The sequence below is a fragment of the Lissotriton vulgaris genome, chromosome 1_1, assembly GCF_964263255.1.
Source record: "Lissotriton vulgaris chromosome 1_1, aLisVul1.2, whole genome shotgun sequence".
In the NCBI taxonomy this organism is placed as follows: Eukaryota; Metazoa; Chordata; class Amphibia; order Caudata; family Salamandridae; genus Lissotriton; species Lissotriton vulgaris.
The window spans coordinates 1588010285-1588030401 of NC_141685.1; the positions used below are offsets into that span (position 1 = coordinate 1588010285).

The window sequence follows — 20117 nt, forward strand, 5'->3', positions numbered from 1 at the left end:
GGCAGTTCGTGGGGCGATAGTGCAAAGCTTCTAGTGGTATGTAGGACAGCACTCTCCGGGTGGAGGGGGGGCCCTCTTCAACGCGTCTGGGGGGGAATATAGGCATAGGAAGGGGGGCGAGGGGGGCAGTGCCGTGGAGGCTAGGGCCACACATTCTACGAGGAGACAGCAGGGGCACAGGGGTCTCTCAAGTGGAGGAAAACAGCATGTGTTTTCCATAGCCAGGCATCAAAAAGGTAGTCAAAAGTGTTATTGTGATTGGGAAACAGTGGGCTCATCGCCCGATATTGTATCATCGTCCGAACGTTTGAGCAGGTAGTGTACCAGCGGGTCCCAAATGTTCCTAGGTCTACTCGTGAGAGGCAATAATTCAGAAAAGGTGGTGTGTTGATCCTGGCAATATGTTAGGTCAGTTAGCCAATCTTTGAACTTGGGCGCTCTGCCTCTGCTCCAGCGGCAAGCGACACGTCGCTTGGCCAGGAGGAATGCTATGTCGGCGAATTTTCTGCATCCCTTAGATATGTGCTTCGTGTATCCAAGGATGGCGACCAGAGGGTCCGCAGGAATCTCCTCATCCACCATCTGCGCAACAGCCTCAATGACCTGTCGCCAGTAGTCAGCAACCCGGGGGCAGGACCATGCCAAGTGGAGAAAGTCAGCATGTTCCGCTCGACACCGTTCACAGCGGTCACTATCGGCCAGCCCGAATCTGTATTTCCGGACCAGTGTGTAGTAGACCCTCTGCAGGTATTTATAATGTATTATTTTCAACCTGCAGCTGGCAGAGATGCGGGAAGTCAATGTACAGCAGTATTTCCATTGGTCATCCGAGACCTCGGTGTCAAGTTCCGCTGACCAGTGCAGTCGGGCAGCAGAGACCGGTAGGGGAGCAGCTCCGCGATATTGGCGGTAGAGCCCAGAGACCAAATGGGCCCCATCTTGTGATTCCAGGAGGTAGTGTAGCGGTGGTAAGGTCGCAGGTTCAGCAGGGTAATCTGGAAGGATGTCCCGCATCCCCGCGCGCAGACGGATATAGTAAAAAAGTTCAAGGGGCGTGTGAGCGTGCGTTCTGAAAAAAAGGTCCGCTGTTTTGAAAAGTCCGTTGTGGAACAGATCACCCCAATAGGCGATATGGAGTTTGTCACAGAGCTGTCGAAACCCCAGTTCCGATAGCAAGGCAAGTTTTGGGTGATAGGCCAGAGGAAGTTTAGGGGAGTAGGGCAGCACACAGAGGAGCCGCCGGGTGATGCGTCGCCACGCGTCTAGGGTGCAGGAGACCGAGGTATTCGCTGTAGAGATGGAAGTCTCGGGACAGTGTATCAGGCTGTTTAATGGGAGTGGGTGTGCTATCCAATCCTCCACTGCTATGTGAGGCATGAAGGGGGTAGGAGCCATCCAGTGGTAGGCAAAATGCGCTTGTGCGCACAGGTAGTACGCTTCGAAATCAGGGATGTCGAAGCCGCCTTGGTCATAGGGAAGGGTCAGCGTGGACCACTTTAGTCGGGGAGATTTGCCACCCCAAAAGAGTCTGCGCAGTTCGGCGCAGAGCGTCCTGAAGAAAAAAGCGCCAGGGTAGTAGGGGATATTCAGGAATAAGTACAAAAAGCGGGGCAATATCACCATCTTTATGAGGGAGGCCCTGCCAGCCATGGAGAGTGGCAGCGTGATCCACCTGTCGACGGAGGTGGCCAATTTGGTTATGGCCACTCCATAGTTGGCACGAAGTGTTTCATCTTTATCTCGCGCCACACGGATCCCCAAGTAGCGAAGATCATCTCGGCACCACACCAACGGGTAGTCTAGTGGGAAATCACTTACCGCATCCATCAGGGGAAAAAATTGTGATTTGGACCAGTTAATATGAACCCCCGACAGCCCTCCGAAAAGGACGAACTCACGGAGTAGGGGGTTAAGGTGTAGCTCCGGGAACTTGACATATAGTGTGATGTCATCCGCATAGAGGGACACATCGATTTGCCGCTGCAAGCATTGAATCGCTCCCTCTCGGTGTAATTGGTGCAAGCGGCATGCTAGTGGTTCGACCGCAATAGCAAACAATAGGGGTGAGAGCGGGCATCCCTGGCGGGTGCCTCTCGTGAGGCTGATGGGTGACGATAGCTTCCCATTTATCAGTACTCTCGCCGTGGGGTCCGTGTAGAGGAGGCGTACCCAGGCTAAGAACAGTTTAGGGAACCCCATGCGTCCCAGGACCGAGAAGAGGTAGGGCCATTCGATAGAGTCGAATGCCTTGGTGGCGTCGAGGAAAACAGCCGCCACTGGGACATCAGGATGGACCGAGCGAAGCAGAGAAAAAAGGGTGCGGAGATTGTGGGAAGTGGATCTACCTGCCACGAAGCCAGATTGGTCGGGTAGGACGATTCTAGTCATGAGCAGAGAGAGTCTCGTGGCGAGAACTTTGGCAAGAATCTTCACATCACAATTTAGAAGGGAGAGTGGCCGGTAAGAGTCACAGGAAGTAGGGTCCTTGCCAGGCTTCAGAAGAGAGGTGATAACCACTTCGCGCATAGATCGGGGTAACACCCCATCAGCTAATGATTCAGTGAAGACTTCGCTAAGCACGGGTGCCATAATATCAATATAAGCTTTGTAGAATTCGGCTGGGATGCCATCAAGCCCTGGGGCCTTCCCATTCTGGAGGGAGATAATGGCCTCGCGGATCTCCTCGAGCTCGAAAGGCGCCGCAAGGAACTCCCTATCGCCATCACTGAGCCAGCACAGTGCTACGTCGTTCATATAGTCAGCGTATGGAGCATCCGCCTCTGCCTTGGAAGTATATAGTGTTGAATAGTGCGTCGTGAATGCAGTCAGTATCTCATCCGATTCCCTAGTGAGAGTGCCATTCTCATCAGTAAGCTCTAATATGGTGTTGGATTCTCGTGGCGTGCGCGTGAGTGTGGCCAGTACCTTACCAGGTCTATCTCCCTCACAGTACTTCCGGGCTACCCAGTGTTTACCCCGGTATTTCGCCTCCCTAGCAGCCTCCTCCTCATACTTGGATAGTGTGTCCCTAAAGGTTATCTGTAGGTGTGGGTCATCCCCCGCCACCATTTGGAGCTCTAGTGTCCGCAGCTCTCTTTCCAATGTGTTAATGGTACGTAGAATATCCCGCAGGACCCCATGGCTCTTAGAAATGCAGAAGCCCCTTATAGTGACCTTGAAAGCCTCCCATATGTGTTCCACTGATTCCACTGAGCCCTTGTTTCTAGGGAAGAAGTCCCTGATCTCCTCACCCAACTCCGTGCGAAAAAGCTCATCAAGAAGCGTATCTGGGCTCAGCCTCCACTGCGGTCTTGGAGTGTCCCACCCAGGAGTACGGAACTGCAGTCTAACAGGGCTGTGATCTGAATAGGTTCTGGGTAAATGGTCGACTTCTAACAGTTCCCTAGTGATGTCCCTGGTTACCAAAAAGTAATCTAAGCGCGCCCAGGTCCCGGTGTGATGTGTAAAATGCGTGCCTTCCCGTCTGTGGGGATGTAGCTGTCGCCAGGCGTCAAACAGCCCACCCTCTTCCACCACTCCCTCCAAAACCTCTCTAGCTCGGGGCTTGTAGGAGTTAACACCATCCGCCCTATCTAGTGAGGGCACCAGAGCCAGATTAAAATCACCACCCCAGATGACATGTCTTGCCCCGATTGAAACAATTTTGCCCCATAGTGTGGAAAAAAAAACAGGTGAGTCAATATTCGGTGCATACATTGAGACAAATAGATAGGTGTCATGTCCCACCCTCCCCCACAACAAAACATATCTCCCCTCTCTGTCCGCTTCCTCCCCTATGAGGTGGAAAGGTACACCACGGGCGACAAGAATCGCCACCCCTCTGGCATAAGACGAATAGGAGGAAAATGCGCGGGTCGCTGCCCATTTCAGTCCAAACGGGGCGTTCCTGCGCACGGGCATGTGTGTCTCTTGCAGCATAGCTACTTGTATATGATGTCTATTCAAGTAGGCAATAACATTCCTGCATTTCCGAGCATCGTTCAATCCCCGAACATTCCACGAAAGACATGTCAATCGCGCAGTCGAGTTCACAGCAGCCATGAGCACAGCGACAGTAAATAAAAGGGCGCCCAAGCGGGCCAAAGCATGAATCCACACCCGCATCCGAAGCGCCACATCCCACACCAGACCAGTATATATATACACAGCTTATGCAATGGTAACCTCATGAAGTCCAATCTCCCCCCACCCACCCCAGCATCCCAAACATGCCAGCAGCCATGAAACCCCCCAAAACTGCCCCCCCTCATCCCCCTCCCCCCCCAACTTCAGAGTGGCAAATAGCCAAACAGACATTAGGTCAGCGGGGAATACCCAACAGGGGACCATCTGTAGGTGCGCGCTGCCACTATCCGGCCCGTAGCTCCAGTCTGTACCGCCCTCGGTGGAGGCTAGGGCCGAGAGAGCGGTCCTTGGTATACGTTACCACGGGGGGTGTGATGTCCAGTAAGTCCGATTCTCATGTGTCGTCCCATCTCCCAGATGGTGAAACAGCGCCGACCAGCAGATAAGTACATTGTTGTCTTAGGTCGAAGTTCCTGAAGGCAATTAGTCCTCTTGGCGTTCTGGTGGCAATTCATCATTCTCTAGATCGTTCTCAGGCGCTTGGTCGTCCCTGCGTGCTCTCCGGATGGACTTAAGGTAATCCTCGGCCTTCTGCGGGTTGGTGAAGAAGCGTTGCTTGCCCTGGTGAGTAACCCTCAGCTTTGCCGGATACAAAAGTGCATAGTCTATCTGGGCTTCCCGCAGTTTCTTTTTTATTGGAAGGAATTTGCGCCGCTCATCCTGAACCATCGGCGTAAAATCAGGATAGATGGAAAATGTGATGCCCTCATACCTCAGCGATCTCTGTGTCCGGGCTGCTCGAAGGGCCGTATCGCGGTCACGGTAATTCAGAAGCCGAGCGATTATAGGTCTCGTGGCAGGCCAGGTTGGGGCATAGGCGCCAGCGATCGATGGGCCCTCTCCACTATGAACTGGGATGAGAAGGCTTCCTCCCCGATTGAGCCCTTGAGCAATTTCTCCACATAGAGCTCCATTCTGCCTGTGGCGGTGGATTCCGGTACATTAGTAATGCGAATGTTGTTCCGGCGGCTTCGTGCTTCCAAGTCCTCGTTCTTTGCCGCAATTATGCGGAGGAGGTTATCCATTCTCGCCAACTGCGTCGTGTGGGACGCAGCGGCGTCAGTGTTGTCGGAGATCCTTTGTTCCGCAGTTGTAAGGCGTTCCTCATGGCGGTCCACTTTATGGACCAAGGCGTCTAGTCGGGCCGTGACACCGTCCACCTTCTCCACCACGGTAGCGAATCCTTGTCGCATTTCCTGTAGTAGGTTCGTAATGTCCGCAGCAGGGGCAACAGGTGGGGCAGGTTGCGGGGGCGGCTCGCTGGGACCCGGGTGCAACTGTGCCGATGTGTTGCCCTTGCGAGAGTTATCAAAGCTCAGTTTAGGCTGACGAGTGTCAGGTCGCCCCATGGCAGTGCCCCTAAGCAGGTGAGGGTTTAGTTAGCGTAGCAAAGGGAGTAGGAGCCAAGCGGGCGATGAGCAGCCAGCTGCACGGCAGGAAAGCCTCAGGGCCGGAGCTCAGCAGTGTCACGCTGTATGTGCAGTGCTACCAGTAGCGCCACGTGTCCAACAAGTGTATAATGGCAACAGCCGCCCGTTTTGCCCCCAGCAGCAGCCCCAGGTACCTGTCAGGCAACGTGTGTGTCGAAGCACCGGTTCTCGTGTCGAGTCTCTGGGTCAGTTCCAGGGAGCACGCCCCACCAGCCGTTGTTAGGCGCAGTGCAGCTCGTCGGGTAGCACCGTGGAGGAATGGCAGTCAGGCCCCCCGACTGCAGTCATCGGCGCTGTCAGTTTTCGAAGGTCTCATGGCGCCTTGTGGGCAAGCAGTGCTGTTAGCGGCAAGGGGACCCTGCGCAGGTGTGGCCGCCCCGTCTCCTGGCCGCTGAAGCCGGCGGCCGAGGCCGGCGGGCAGGGTCGCGCATCTCCGGGCCCGCGGCGACACTGGGGGTAGGCACGGCGGGCCGGCAGGGCCGTGGCAGCAGGCGTCTCAGTGTGAGCAGTTCGCACGCTGGGCCGGTGAGACTGCGCCTGGGAGGAGACCAACCGCAGGATTGTAGGTTCCGCTTACTCGCCCAGCTCCCACAGTGTTCCGGCTCAGAGGGGTGAGGCAGGCAAGATCTCTGTGCGGCCTGGGCGCCTCGTGGCAGGCCCCGGGGTCGCGTAGCTGCAGTAGCCGGGCTCCCTCCTCAGTGAGCTCCAGGGCAGGTGTCGGGCAGTGTTCGGGAGCCCGTATCTCCGGCTCTGAGGCTCGCAGCCTCTCCAAACTTCGGACGAGTGCAGGGAGCACCCTCTTGATGCAGGATCCGGACTTCTGGGGGTAACACGGCACCCCGTGGCGGAGGATCAATGTAGGATCAGTGTCCAAGGAGCGGGAGCTGCAGGTCTAGGCAGCCATTCCGCAAGCGCGCCCTCTAGCGCCCCAGAGAAACTGGAGATTTGATTTGTTTGAAGGTTTAGGACAAAATAGTGCAAAGAAGCACAAAGTACCAATGATGGTCATTGATCATGGTAGATCAGGACCGAGGTCCAATTTAATGCTGTCCATCGGTTGGATACAACAAGTAGATTGGTCCCTATAGGGCCTGGACGTGGGTAAGTTCCAATATGCAATGGGACTTTATATTTTTTTGAAGAAACATTCTTCTCTGCGTGGGACAAACCTGCAATTCAGTATGATGCCATGGAACTGACATTGGTCCCCTTGAAGCGCTAGAGCAAAAGGTTTGAACAAGTTCCCAATTTTCTTTTGGTTCTCAATTAAACACTGGAGTAAACTTCCATGGCATCTCATGACCTCAGGGAGAGCACTTGGAGACTCTCAAGGTGTCAGTCAGAGTGCAACAGCAAAGTCCATTTGCCACTGGTCAGCTGGCATTCTTCACAGAAATGTCCTCCTTTCACCTTATCTATGTTTCTGGAGCCACCCAGAGGTTCGGCCTTTTGATCCTTGGATATTATTCTGTTCTTGGATTTCAATTGGAAGAAGTACCAACCTTCTTAGCTCCTTCTCACAGGTCATAGCTACCAAGTGCAGCAGTTCCAGTCTGCCTGTCATTCTTTTCACAAGCCCATCAGTGTTCTGATGTGCTGCCACATTTATTTCCTGGCTCTAGGTAGTGGGTGGGGATGACTCTCTAACCAGTGTCTAACGAGTGGAGTAAAAGTTCCTTGGGCCAACCTTACCCATATTTTAAGTAGGTCCTGTTTGTCTTACTGCAAACAGATCCAAACTGCCATATGCCAGGGCACTTTCAGAGGGGCACATGCCGTCAGCCTCTCTAGAAATGGGCTCTGAGGTCTGAGGTTGTGTTTGTGAGTGGGATAGGGATATCACCCATATCCTCCCATAACTAACACTAAGATCCAGTCTGAAGCAAGCTTTATACCCACCGACCAAAGTCTGGTAGGGCAAACTCAATGTCTTTAATACAACAATTATCTTGGCATTGTGTCGCCTCCCTTTAAAGTGTGCCCCAAGTTTTAGAAGTGGCTCATCAGATCTGACAAACAGGATTGGACACTGTGTTATCACAAGATGCACACTGCCCCCACTCTGCATATTCTTTAGAGTTCAGAGAAGTAATCTCTGCCCATTCACCTCAATCGAATGTTTGCTCCTGAGATGCATTTCACACCTCTTCCCAGGTAAGAACAGGCTGAAAGTAGCTGGAGAATCAATGCAAGTTAGCCTCTTGGAAGGGTAAAAGGTACTGTTATAAAAGTTACCTTCCCTTAATATTTATTAAAAGTCTGACTTCCCCATTGAGGTATTACTTTTTAATAGCTATTTATAATGTTTTTTTTCTATCCAGTACCATTTCTGAAATACAGTATCAGTATTTTAATCTGTACTCTGAGATTCTGCACAGGACAGCTAGGCCTGCCACTGTGAAAATAGCGTTTAGGGCATTGTTATTGTAGGGACATGGTAACATTAATTCTGTATGTTCCACTTTTAAATACCACACTCTCTTCCTTGAGGGCTACTAGGCTTGCGTGGGGTGACTTACTAACATTTAAAAGGGAGTTTTTTACCTGTTTAAAAGAGTTATTTTAATAGGTCGCACTGCAGGTTAAGCACTGCAGCAGTCAGGCTACAATGGTAGGCTTGAAGCTACGTTTCCCTTTACCACACTAGAGGATGGCACAATAAGTGCTGCAGTTCACAGGTGACATTTAACTTTTCATGCCATGGGTGTATTTCTGAACCATATACTGTGGATTTATAGTAAAAGTAAATAAAACATTCAAGGATTAGCCAATTTCTATATGTTTTAGTGGTCAAAGTACATATACTGGGCACTAGACAGCAGTGCAACAGTGTGCAGAGTCTAAAAACCAGCAATTAGATTTAGCAAAAATGGGCGTGACCATGCAAAAAGGGGTCATTTTATCAAACTTGGTAGTATAAAACCTTTTTAGGGTACCTCTGATGGGTATCCGAGGTAATTACAGAATTCGCCTTACTCTAGCAATACCTTCCAGCACTGGCATTCCATTTATTATTTGCCCAGTTTCCCTTATTTAAATCTATTTTACTGCCATTTGTTTGTGCCAGTGAAACTGATATTCCACCTGCTTACATTTCACTTTTCTTCCAGGCCACTCACATCTACATATGCTCCTTTAAGTCCTTAATCTTTCTAGAAGTATATTTGAAATGGGCATCCTAATACTTAGTACCATGATTAGCACCAACACCATGGAGGCATTCAGAGAAAGCTCATATGTTATTAATTTCTCATTTACTACCTCTCTCCAGTCAGTTATGTCGCATCAGTCTGCATCCTCTGTTTAAGTGTCTGTGAATGATAGAGCAATGGAGATATCTTAATAATACTATTGTAAAAAAATTATATAAAATTCAATTTCACTAGAGGTAGGATACATCCATTGTCAGCTAAGTTAGTACCGCTCTCTTTAAATCATCACACCCATATTTAAACTTACTTTCTTATTGGCAACTGTAGTAAAGAATGCATCCCCCACTATTTAAACAGAGGTCATTAGTATCATTATTTTTACGCTTTAATTCCACCAAAAACATTCTACCTACTATCCTACTTCCTACATTTTGGACACCAGTTGTCTTCTTTAAGGTATTGTCTGGTACAAGATATATCTAGGTAGTCTCAATGATCTAATGCTAGTAAGTCGTCCTCTATCACTTGGGTGTTACTAAACTTTTTTACAGGCTATCATTAGTTATAATGGTATTTTCTTTTATCATTCTCTTCTCTCCCGCCTTTCTTAATTGGTCAATTAGTTATTCTGGTGGGCACAAACTAATTTTAAAAGACCGGAACTCTTTTGGTCTCTCCCACCGATCGTGTTCCATAGGCCTGCTGGAAAATGTCCTGGCCTGGCTGCCTTTCCTTTCAGGCACAGGCATGCATTAATGGCGCACAGGTTGCACCTCAGGTGACAATGGGTCATTTAGGGGTCGCCACTTGTTGCATCTATGACCCCTAGCTTACCCCTTACGACCCTTGGCCTCAGAGGTGGCAAAGGCTATGACAAGAACAGAAGGTTAACCGCAGCAGTGCAATGCGGATATTACTGTGACATGTTAAAATGAACTATGATTTAAACATGCCAAGTTTCATTGCGGTAAACATTTTTGCGAATATGTGAATAAAAATCGTCACCTCTGTACTTTGCATGGTGCATAGGTGGATAATAAAAAAACTGTGAGCGATTTAAATAATGTGGGTTTCCAGGTTTGGCTCTTTGAACAAACTAATATGGTTTCATGCAGTAAAAAAGAGAAACGTGTAATATTCTCATAACATTAGCACCCTATTTTAAATAGGTGGTATATTAAATAGACACTGATGTGTATTATTAGTTGTTGTGTTATTGTATAATTGTGTGCATTAGGGACTATTAACTTCAAGAGTATAAATGACTTATGACAAACTCTTGCTGGTAGTATTAAGTGTCAAAAACATATGATGTCACTTTCTATGATGGTAATGGGACAAAGGGTAAGTGATGTCACTTCTGCTACGCCTGTCATTTTGATGAATTGAAGGCCATGCAGGTGACACACAGTTCCATTATTGAAAGAGAAAAACGAAAAAAATATTAATAAAAGAAACTAAAAGAAATATATAGATGATTGAAAACATTCTTCTAAGATACAATTAGGACAAAGATGCAGATTAATATATTTGGATAGTAAACAATATACAGGGGACAGTGTATATAGTAAATTACAAGGATTAAGGATTGATAAAATGTATACACCAAGATGATTAACAGGACAAGCAATGCTGATTGAAGCAAGGGAACAGCATTGAGTAGTTGAGTAAACAAAGATTATAGAGTGTACATTAAGGAAAGAGCTAAGTTGACATAAAGGAAAATAATTTGATTCATCTTTAATAGCCGACATGTGTTTATTCAAGTAAACAGTGGTGGCCTCTCGCATCATTTTAGGTGTCACCCGGGGCCGAATGGTGAATCTGATGACCTGCCAGACCTGCTCTGGTGCAAGCTATGCACCCGCCATAGGGCTTTGTCAATACAGAACTTCAGGTGATGTACAGTACACTGTCTAGGCAGGCTGTATCTAGTCACTGTAACCCAGCTGTCTAGAATGTCTTGCTGTGCAGTGCCTGCCTTCTGGTGTCTGTTCAGTTGCCTCTCTCTCAGGAATTGTAGGCAGACTGACATACCAGCCCCAGACATGCCACTGGACCACTCAAGGAGGTGATGTGAGTTGTAGACTCAGCAATTAGTCAAATAATGTCTGGCTAGTGCGTTTACATATTGACATCATCATCAGATGACAGTTCAATTGGTACACCAATATTTCAACTGATTACTGTGCCATAGTAGACACCTTCGGCTGCTCCTGTAGGGGAGGGTGTCAAGTGGTAGTTCAGTGCTATGCAGATCTTAGCTATCTTGGAGGAATTCTATGGATAATATTCATGGGGAACTCTGCAGACCTGCTTGACCCCTTCTGAAGAGGTGAGTACTTAGTCCACAAAGCAATAGGTCTCCCCCCTCTCAATGTCACACATGTTCCTGAACATTCTGCCCATTTCGTTGTTGTGGGGCAGACAATGATTGCAAGTGCAGGTGGGCGATAGCGGTAGCGCTGCTCAGGCGGTGTGTAATGTCCCACCGAGTAGAAATTCTCTTTGATCTGGCCAGGCCCAGCAGATGCTACCATGGTGTGTATTTAGTGGATGTGCACTCGCCCTGTCAGGTGAGCATCAGCAGCACCAGTACTGGTTATGAAGAGGTTGCACTCTGATAGTGCTGTTCACTGTCTAGGGGTTATGTCTTCATTGGATTTTTCTTGGGTTCAGCCCACCACCTAAACAGCGTGAAGAGTCCACCCCGGGTCGCAAAGGTGAATAAAAGGCGTTGATTAGTGTCTTCTCCAATAGTTGGTATTGCCCTTCTTGGCACATTAACACCAGAAACAATGATTCCTGTGGAATAGTACAACAATCTATACTAGTATGGGTGCGCACAATCGCAGTGAAAAGGGTTAGGTTTTTTAATAGTAATAAAGGTTTAAGCAAATGTTTTGGTAAATATGTGCTTAAACCTTTATTATTTAAAAACGATTGTTAAAAATAAGAAACATAGGTGTATGCGGTCTCTTCTCCTTTTGACATCAACCTAACCTTTTTCACTGCGATTGTGCACACCCATACCAGTATAGATGGTTGTACTATTCCATAGGAATCATTGTTTCTGTTGTTAATTTGACTTCCCTGGTTCCTTGTGAGGAGGCCCACAGGCTGTGGGCACTGTTCTTTAGTGCCCCATGCTCCTAGGTTCTTAGGTGCTTTGGTGAAAACGCTTGGGAAGAAGCACGCAGTCTGTTTCGATGAGCGATGAGGATGCCCACCAGCTTTTGCTCAATATGTGGGGATACCAGGACTCACCCTCTGATTGAACAAGCCTTGAATTGCAGCAGGCAGCTTTATTTTTTCTGCTTCATTTATTTTCCAATCCCTCTCTCCTTGGCAGCATCTTTCTCTTGCAAGCGCACCATCAATGTTGTTCCTAAGCAGTTGCACAGCTCCTTCCTTTAGTAGGCCCAGGATAGCTTCTCCTGGAAGGCATGTAAAACCCCCCAAGTTTAGGACCCAAACCTGTCAAATGGTAGTTGGCAGTCAGTGCCCAAACCCTGGTGTGGGACCCTGATTCTGGTAGAGAAATCATGGTACACTGTCAGTCCTATTTTCATTGTAAGGTTGCATGCAGGGTTTTTGTATTCTAAAACCTTTGGGACCAGCCACGGGCATTTTCGCCTTTTGCTTTTTCCCTCCTCATTAGTCAATCTAGTCTTTGCCAGCTCTACTCTACTTTCTTGCTGACATGTGAAGACAGTCTCCTGTTAGGGGAATCACAAACCAAAGACCCACTTAACTATCTGTTAACCTGTAACAGGAGACCTTCTAGCGAGTAATGAAGCAGGGAAAGACTAGGGAATTCCCATCTACTTCAAAAGGACCCCATTGTTTCCCCCACACCCTAGAGCCCAGTCAACTGCAAAGGGCCTTTCAAGTGTTCTTTAGGAGTCCAGCATTCTCAGTGCTGCCTCACTTTCTCTTGAGGTTGTTGTGATACTGAATACTAAATGAATTACACAAATTGGGCCCCATTCAGTATCCTCAAAACCTGTGCTTATCTCCAGCATTGGAATTGCCTGCATGGGTATTTGGGAAAATGGTCCAAAAGAAGGCTCTGCTGAGCCATTAAACGTAAAGATTGACAATACTCCTGCTTTCTGCTGATCCCGCTACCAGTGGCAAGCATAACTTCCCCCGTGAATGAAGGAGAGGGACTACTTTTTTACTTGCCACTGCTAGAAACTGTAAATGGAAAATGTAAACATCTTCAAAATGCCTTGGACGGGTTTTAAAATATGATGCAGCATCCAAAGGTGCTTTTACAATAAGTCAGTGCCTTTAGGGGGCTGTCGCAAAGTATCTCTCTGTAGGTAATGTGTTATGCTGATGTGAGGTCTGCCAGACAGCAAAATCCATCTGTACCCGACCTAAATGTAGAGGGCTACATCAATAATGAACACCTCATAGCTTTTTTCACGTAGGATTATCTTTAAAGACCTATGCCTACGCAATAAAAAAATATATATATTTACAAGGTCAATAGCAGACATCTTCAATGTTCACCTTTCGAAATATTTCGAAAGTAAAAGATGGCTTTAACATCAGGGGGAATACACCAGTGCCTATGGTTTTCCGTGCTGATAGGCTTTCCCAAAAACCTCAGTGCCTGGTTTAAAAAAATACTAGTTAATGTTGGTGAAGGCTGTGCTTCTCGACATACCTACAAATTTTATGACATCAAAAAGGAACCTGTGTAAAAAAATATGCATAAACTAAATTTCAGTAGGTGTTACTTGCATAAATGTGTTAGTCTTTGTAAAGACTACCTGGACTTTGCTATATGGGTGCGAAGGCTAGCCTTAATGTTTCCCAACTCCTGATCCCTGTAAACTCACTAGGTATGCTTTTCTGGATCAAATAACGTTTTACTGGCTGACTGTATGCTTCTCCAATGCTCGCTGCAGTAGCTGTTCCTTGAATCTGAAGTACTTGGTCTTTCATACAGGGCCGTTTTGCCAGGCATGGTTGAACATGAAGCTAGAGGGCCCCCTTTTAAAGATACCACCAATGTGGAGGGAAAAGCTCAGGTCAAAACAAAAGTCCAACAGGGAGATGCAGATTGACCGTAGCACCCTTGCAACCAAAGAGAGCCGGCCCACCCTAAGGCTTGAACTTCAAACACCCAGGTTAGAGGCAGGTTAACAAGGAATTAGGCAATGAGTAACACATTTCAAAGGTAACTTAAAGGAAAATAGGAAAGCTAAGGAAAAAACTAGCAAAGGGGCAAAGATCTCAACAGTAAAAAAAATTACCCAGAAGAGTTGCGACGTGACTAGAAGGCAAATTTGCCTCCTTAAATTCCGCCCACACTATGCCACCCTACCCTTCCAGAAGGCTGTGGCATGCAGCTTCCCCACCACTGCCTGCAGAACCTCTTTCTGTCTCCATCCCACAAGCCGCGGAAAGCAGATCAGTTTCACAGTTCCCCAATGAAGTCGATAATTTTTCAGAACATGAAAGTATTTAGACAGTCTGAAATAACTTTCAAATATATGGAATCAAGAAGTACACTACTCAGAGTAAATCTTATGATACATACTAAAATATTATAGCTGTCTAAAAAATATTGCTTTACATTTTTTACCGCATCATCTAAAAAAATAACATATTTGTTCTCTTACTAAGGTGGCGGTAGCAGCACCAGTGGGCACGGTAATACGCGTAATGATCCTTCCAAAGTGATCAGTCCATCAATCTCGCTCTTGCAGTTGGCAGTGGAAGGTAAACTTCAATTATTATAAATATTTATTGTCATTGTATTGATTGCCATTCATAAAACCAAGGTGAAAGGTAATATGGGGAGGTGTGTGACTGAGCCCCGGTTTTGTGTCTTTTTCCAGCCTTATCATGATTTCAGTAAGGTTATAAGCAAAATAGTGAAACATTTAACGGAATGTAAAGCTTTGGGACCAAGATGCAGGTCCATGGTAAACTAGTCTTTAGGACTTTGACTAACACAATTCCAGAAGTGACATAAAATGTGAGAGAAAGACTCATAGATATATACAGGTAAGTATTTAGTTGTTCTTAGCTAAAGTGTCCTGCCTACGGCCCAACAAAATTCTTGCGATGAGATTGGATGGAGACAGAGACGGAGACAGAGGTAGAGGAAGGCGGAGAGAGAGAGAGAGCGGCTGAGATACAGAAATAGACAGAGGTGATATTGTGAGACAAAGGATCAACTTCCGGTGTTGGGGCCCTCGACAGTTGCTCCCTTTTCCCATGCCTTAAAACGTCCCGGCAAACGAGCCCTTGAAAAAGCTTCTTTATGTTTTGCCATTAAAGGAACCCAGAGCAGAGCTAAAGTTACACAGTGGAAACCCACCCTCTCTCTCTCCTTTTGTCAGAACTTAAGTACAAAAGGGTGACTGTTGCAGACTCAGATTTATATTTGCCTGGTAAGATTTACAGGTAGTATCTCACAATAGGGGGTCTTGAAAGAGTAATTATTACCATCAAAGGTACCGCTCCATACAATCAATCTCACAAAAAGGTACATGGATGCTATATTGCGAAGAACCAAACAGAAGTCGGCAGGGAAGGGGAAAGAAGCACTACTGTGTTAAGATGAGAACCCTCACTCACCCTAGGGTGACATGCTTCATCATTGGGTCCCCTCTTCGCACTGGGACCGCAAGGTAACCAGTGCGGGTTACAACTCCCCCGTAGGAGAGGAACGCAATGTGTTTTATGTCATTCAATCTAGGGTTTGAGTGAGGGTCAGAGTGCAAAACAAAAATTAATAAATGTGTGTGAATTAAAACTATCTCCTGGTGGGTGGAATAATCTTCCTTAGTACCCCCAATGGATAGATTAAAGTCAAGCTAAGTGAAATAGGATTATGGATGTTCCACTATTAACGCCTTAACTGCGGCGGCAATTCCGACACGGTGCAGGTGTTCTAAAGAGTGGGCGGGGCTGCGACGTCCGTTGGCCATTCGCAGCACCAGGGAGGGAGTGCTCCCGTTGGCCGACGGGAGCATGGAACAGGCTAAGATCGTAATTGGGGAACATCCATAACCCTAGGGTGAGTGAGGGCTCTCGTCTTAACACAGTACTGCTTCTTTGCCCTTCCCACCCTCCTTCTGTTGAGTTCTTCGCAATATACCATCCGTATACCTTTTGGTGAGATTGGAGGTTTACCGGTACCAGTAAAAAAAGTTATTGGAGTGCAAGAGCAGAAATAACAGCTTCAATTTTGGGACCAGATTTGCACAGGTAATAATAGTCACTAACTAATCACAACTATATATCAGAACGCACCAATGAGTCCCTGACAAATGCTTAACATATATGCTAACGTTTCGTTTTTAGAAAAGCATTTTTGACAAAGCTTTCTGTGTGCAGCTTCCCACTCCTTTATAAAGCACTGCAGTAACGAGAAACCAAATCTAAGTTTTGTGAGCTTGAGCACCTGTTTCAGCGACCTCAGGAGACTAAAATGCTCCCAGACATACAGTTGTTCATATAAGGCTATCGACCTCCATTCCTTCTATGTCTTCTCTACTTACAGGTAAACAAGCATTTATATGCTGTCCCTCACTCCATTTAATAATGAAACCCAGTAGTTCAATGTAGACTTATTTTAATATTATATATTTCTAAAAAACCGGAATGCATAATCCATCAAAGTATCAATTTCTAGATACATATAAGACGTAACTAACATAATGAGTATTCAAAACATTTATTTTTACATAATATTGTAGTCCATATTTAAAATGCTCTAAATAGTGATAAGACGGTGCAAAATAGGGAGTGGGTGACAGGTGTCTGCACATAAAGACACATGACTCTGGACTCTTGAAGATTTATTTTCCATAGAGGATCATTGGAGTCAATGTATCTGATAGAGACCTATAGCAGCAGGTTTCTTACCTTAGAATTATCCCCAAGCATCAGACTGGATCCGGAAATTTTTCATGTGCTGCTCCCATGTGCGCCGGTAGATGGTGCCGTTTGGCTCTACATGGTGTTGTTCATCATCGTCTGCACTGCAAGTGACATGCGCTGTGCTTCTATAGACACCACCCCAGCAAGCTGTCATCAGTTCTCTTCTTTCAGCACCAGTTAACACAGATCCAGCAACAGCTGCCTCTCTGTCAATTTTTTACTAACTTTTCTTGACATTTTGTCGTTTTTTTCCTTCTGGTGTGGTAAGAATGTCATCGAAGAAGGCTGGTTTTAAACCCTGTGGTGCCTGTCTCTGCTCGATGTCGGTGACGGACCAGCACCTTGTTTGCCTTTGGTGCCTGAAGCACAACCATAACCCGAGGCCAGCTTTGATTGCCGCTCCATGCACACGAAGGCCTTGAGGGAGCAATCCCTCAAGTTCCAGGCAGCTCAATGTGTGGCACTGCAACGATCCAGGTTTAGGTCGAGCGGAAGATCCCGGGAGTGGTTGCAGAGTCCGAGCTCCTCGTCACACTGGGTGTCTTTGCTCCATTCAGGCAAGTCCTGAAAAGAAGAAGTTGTCGAAATGTGTTTCAGCTTCACCTTGTGCGTCAGCCGATCAAAGGAGGAAGCAAAGACACTTGAAGCCTGGTTATGCAGTTGAGCCAACACATGGGCTGTCTCCGCACCTTCCCGAGTTTCCCGGAGCAGAGAGACCCCTGCACAATTGCAAGAAATTTATGAACCTATACACCACATATTTGGGCGACCCATTCTCTCTGGCGCGTCTTTTGTCCCTACAGGTGAGGGGCCCCTACTGGATCTAGACTGTTGGCTACTGCGCCAGTCAGACCCTAGTGTTCCACAGATGGATCCTGATTGGCACTGGTTGTGGCATCTTGACCTTCCCTGATGTTGGTCCTGAGGCCGGCCCTGCCAGCGCCCACTGGTGCCGCCATCCCCATTTATATCCCCAATTCCCACACGGAGCTAAAGGGGTGTCGCCCGACGCTGGCTAGAGCCATGCCTTTCAGGCCAGAGCCTGAGCCCTATTCTTATAGGCTAGGAGTTGGGGAGGAATGGGAGGGGTTGCTGGACCCTGAAGAATAACAGCCATATGATACCAACATGGACTGGTGTGAGAATTTGGAGGACGCTAGCAGACTGGAAACTACTCTAGATAACCTGCATGCTTTCTCCCCTCTACCATGGTTAGTGAGGAGGGAGCTGCATTTGCAATGATGGTGAGGAGGGCGGCCGAGGCCTTGGACCTTAGCCTGCCCTCAGTGGCAGTCAAGATTAATGTCTTGATGGAAGTGATTAAGCTGGGAGTGTCTCCCTCAGAATTGCTTCTCCCTTTTAACAAAACACTTACTGATGTCCTGCTTGGGACTTGGTCCAAGCCCAGGACAGCAGCTCCTGTGAACAGACAGTAGCCTACAGCCTCTACCCTGCTCCAGGGGACCTCAAGTTTCTCAGAAAACACCCTAACCAGGAGAGCTTGGTGTCCAAGCCTCCATTTCCCATGTAAATCGTGGAGCATTCCCTACCTCACCACTGGATCGGGAATTCAAGAGACTGGACAACTTAGGTAAGAAAATGTTTTATTCCATCAGCTTGGCATTGCTGTCCTTGAACACGGCATGCCTTTTGGGTTGCTATTCCCACACTCTGTGGAATTTGGTTGCTCAGGTGCTGCCAGTGGTTATGGGGGAGGCCCGAGCCCTGCTTTCCCGGGCTGTTGCCAACTGGATTCATAATTATATGTGGACGGGACACCACTGACTTACTAGGCAGAGCGGTTTAGTCAATGGTGGCCCTCAGGCACCACGCCTGGTTGAGGACTACTAGCTTTTCTGGAGTTGTCTAAACATCATTTCTGAACATGCCCTTTGATGGCTCCCATCACTTCGGAAAGGTAATAAAATGAGAGGAGCTCTTTGGTACAAAGGGACAGGGATCCCTATCAGACTGTAAAGTCACAAACGTTTCCCTTTGGAATCATAAATCGTCACAAGGACTCCTTTATTCTTATTCCATCTCACATAGATCTCAGTCTTATCCACAGCTCATGCACACAGCCCCAAACCTAAGTAAAGTGCCACAACAGTGCTGACCGTAAATTACTACAGATACCAATATACATATAAAATCACCTAATCCTTTATGTGCATATTAGGCCGATTCAGTGCTGGATCACTTTATGTTTAAAGTATTTTATTGAAAGGGTACACAGAACAAAATGAATAACATTCAAGCAATGGCATTGTGCTGCAGTCCCGGGAGCCCATCTTCAAGTAAATGCTACATGTCCCGCAAGAGCAGTAGAGGCTGTGTGGGCTCCTCGTCCATCAACATTACATTCAATAACACCCTGAGATAGAAGAAAGTGTCCGTGCCCTCCCCTTTTAAAAGAAACAGTTCCCCCCCCAACTCCCCCCGCCCCCCACTGGGCACTCCCACAGGACGTGTGTCAATGTGCCCGGGTGCCCACATCCTCGCCAGCATGTACTATCTATATGCCTGTCCATCTCGTTTAACTGCTCCGGGGTGTAGTACCAATACGTAGACACTTTAGTGAAAGTTTCAGTAAGTTCTACATGATATGCAGAGTGCCGTGCTCGATATGAGATCTGGTCCCACCATTTATGGCTCAACGTTCTACCCAGCTCTCTGTTCCAGCGTTCCCTACCTGGATTATGAAAGTGTAAGGGGGGGGCTGCAGTAATTTATATAGATCTGTGATGAGCTTTGCATCCGAAGCACGCGTCACTAGCCACCTCTCGTACGGCAATAGTTTCCTATCTGCCAGCTCACGAACTTGCGGCTGCAAAGCCCAGTGTCGCACCTGCCAGTAACGCATCCTGTCTGTCTCAGCCAAACCGTACTCCTCCTTAAGCGCTTGGAAAGGGAGAACTCCGTCCTACCCGTACACGTGGAAAAGTGACCTACATCCAGCAGTCCGCCAGTGCGCGAAAGCCCCCCTGAGCAACCCCTGGCGTAAAGTCCGGATTGTCCGCAATAGGAGTAAATGGGGAGGGGAATGTGGTAAGCTCGTACACCGTGCTAGTAGCGTCCCACACCCTCAGCGGGACCCTTGTTACAAAAGACGCATAAAGATTCGGAGGGCGATGAGCCCTGCGCAAAAAAGGCACCTCCTGTAAAGGACGACCCGCTACAGCCTGATCTTGAAATAACTAATGCTTGTCCGACTCCCATCGGCTCCATTCAACCAGATATCGAAGCTGCGCCGCTTGAAAATACTTGCGTAGGTCTGGGATTCCCAGCCCCCCAGACTCCGGTGCCAGCATGGAGAGAGCTATCCTCATCCGTGGTTTGCGGCCTTGCCAAATAAAACGGGATAGGATCGATTGTGTCTGCTGGAACCAGCCCTTAGGTGGGTGTAGCGGCAGGGCCCGGAATAGGTACAGTATCTGAGGGAGGACAGTCATTTTAACCGCTGCCACTCTCCCTAGCC

The 20117-nt window shown here is 47.7% G+C and overlaps 1 protein-coding gene across 1 annotated transcript in view; it reads left to right on the forward strand.

Moving 5' to 3' along the window:
- CFAP54 (cilia and flagella associated protein 54) overlaps positions 1 to 20117 on the forward strand; it is a 2285874-nt gene that overhangs the window by 228399 nt on the left and 2037358 nt on the right. Inside the window, exon 10 of the mRNA XM_086918163.1 lies at positions 14372 to 14467. Within this exon, the coding sequence (XP_086774289.1) occupies positions 14372 to 14467 (96 nt within the window). The remainder of the gene's footprint in view (positions 1 to 14371; positions 14468 to 20117) is intronic.